The sequence below is a fragment of the Aureococcus anophagefferens genome (assembly GCF_000186865.1).
Source record: "Aureococcus anophagefferens unplaced genomic scaffold AURANscaffold_14, whole genome shotgun sequence".
Lineage (NCBI taxonomy): Eukaryota > Pelagophyceae > Pelagomonadales > Pelagomonadaceae > Aureococcus > Aureococcus anophagefferens.
The window spans coordinates 920,597-921,647 of NW_008705574.1; the positions used below are offsets into that span (position 1 = coordinate 920,597).

Sequence of the window (1,051 nt, forward strand, 5' to 3'; positions counted from 1 at the left end):
CCAGCCAGTCGTTCGAGGCGTGGATGCGGAGCCGCAACACGGAGAACATGGTCGTCACGACGGAGACCCTGATGCAGGACAAGGCGAACATCGCCGAGGACTCCTACGAGAAGGTGCGGCTGCCCAAGGTCCGCGCGACGACGATCGTCAAGAAGACGTCGCCGGGGCCCCAGAAGCCCGGCGCGGACGGCGCGTCCGTCGCCGCGCGCTGCACGGAGGTCGTCTTCCAGAAGATCCCGCGCACGGTCGACTGGAAGGAGTGCCTCATCAACATCCAGGCCGCGACGATCTCGCCCCTGGACCTCTTCATCGCGAAGCACGGCACGGAGACCTTGTTCCGCGACGATTTGCAGCTCCAGCCGCCCCACGCTTTGGGCTGCTCCGGCGTCGGCGTCGTCGAGGTCGTGGGCCCCGGCGTGCGCGACGTCGAGGACGGCGACTGGGTCGTGCCGCTCCGCGACGGTTTGGGCACGTTCACGTCGCTCTCCATCTGGGACGACAAGGACTTCATGAAGGTGCCCAAGGAGATCATGCCCGTCGAGTACATGGCCCTCCACCGCGAGCTCTGCGTGGGCTACTACCTCATGGAGACCGTCGCCGCGGATTTGAAGGCCGGCGACGCGCTCGTCGTCAACGCGGCCAACGGCGCCGTCGGCCAGGTCGTCATCCAGCTCTGCCGCCTCATGAACATCCGGGCCATCGCCATCACGCGGCGCCACGACAACTTCTCCGACACCAAGGCCTGGCTCGAGTTCCTCGGCGCCTACAAGGTCTTCGCCGGGGCGGGAAAAGAGCGCGAACTTCCCAACGTCAAAGGCTCCTCGCTCGGCCGTTTGCCACTCGTTTCGGCCGATTTTTGGACGAGCGATCATCTCTTGGAACGGCCTCGACGCGTGGATGCTTGTTCCGGAACGCGCGCGCGCGGCACACTCACGTTGAAGCGACGTTGAACCTCTCTGTTCCAGGTCTTCGCGGACGACGAGCCCATCGTGCCCGCGCTCCAGCGCGAGTACGCGTCGCTGCCCAAGCTCGCCTTCGACGGCGTCGGCGG

The 1,051-nt window shown here is 66.3% G+C and overlaps 1 protein-coding gene across 1 annotated transcript in view; it reads left to right on the forward strand.

The window, feature by feature from the left end:
* Positions 1–23: 23 nt before the first annotated feature.
* The window catches only part of AURANDRAFT_65428 (hypothetical protein), a gene marked incomplete at both ends in the record, with an annotated part of 2,484 nt that continues 1,456 nt past the window's right edge, over positions 24–1,051 (forward strand). Inside the window, 2 exons of the mRNA XM_009040252.1 lie at positions 24–770; positions 966–1,043. Of these exons, the coding sequence (XP_009038500.1) occupies positions 24–770; positions 966–1,043 (825 nt within the window). The remainder of the gene's footprint in view (positions 771–965; positions 1,044–1,051) is intronic.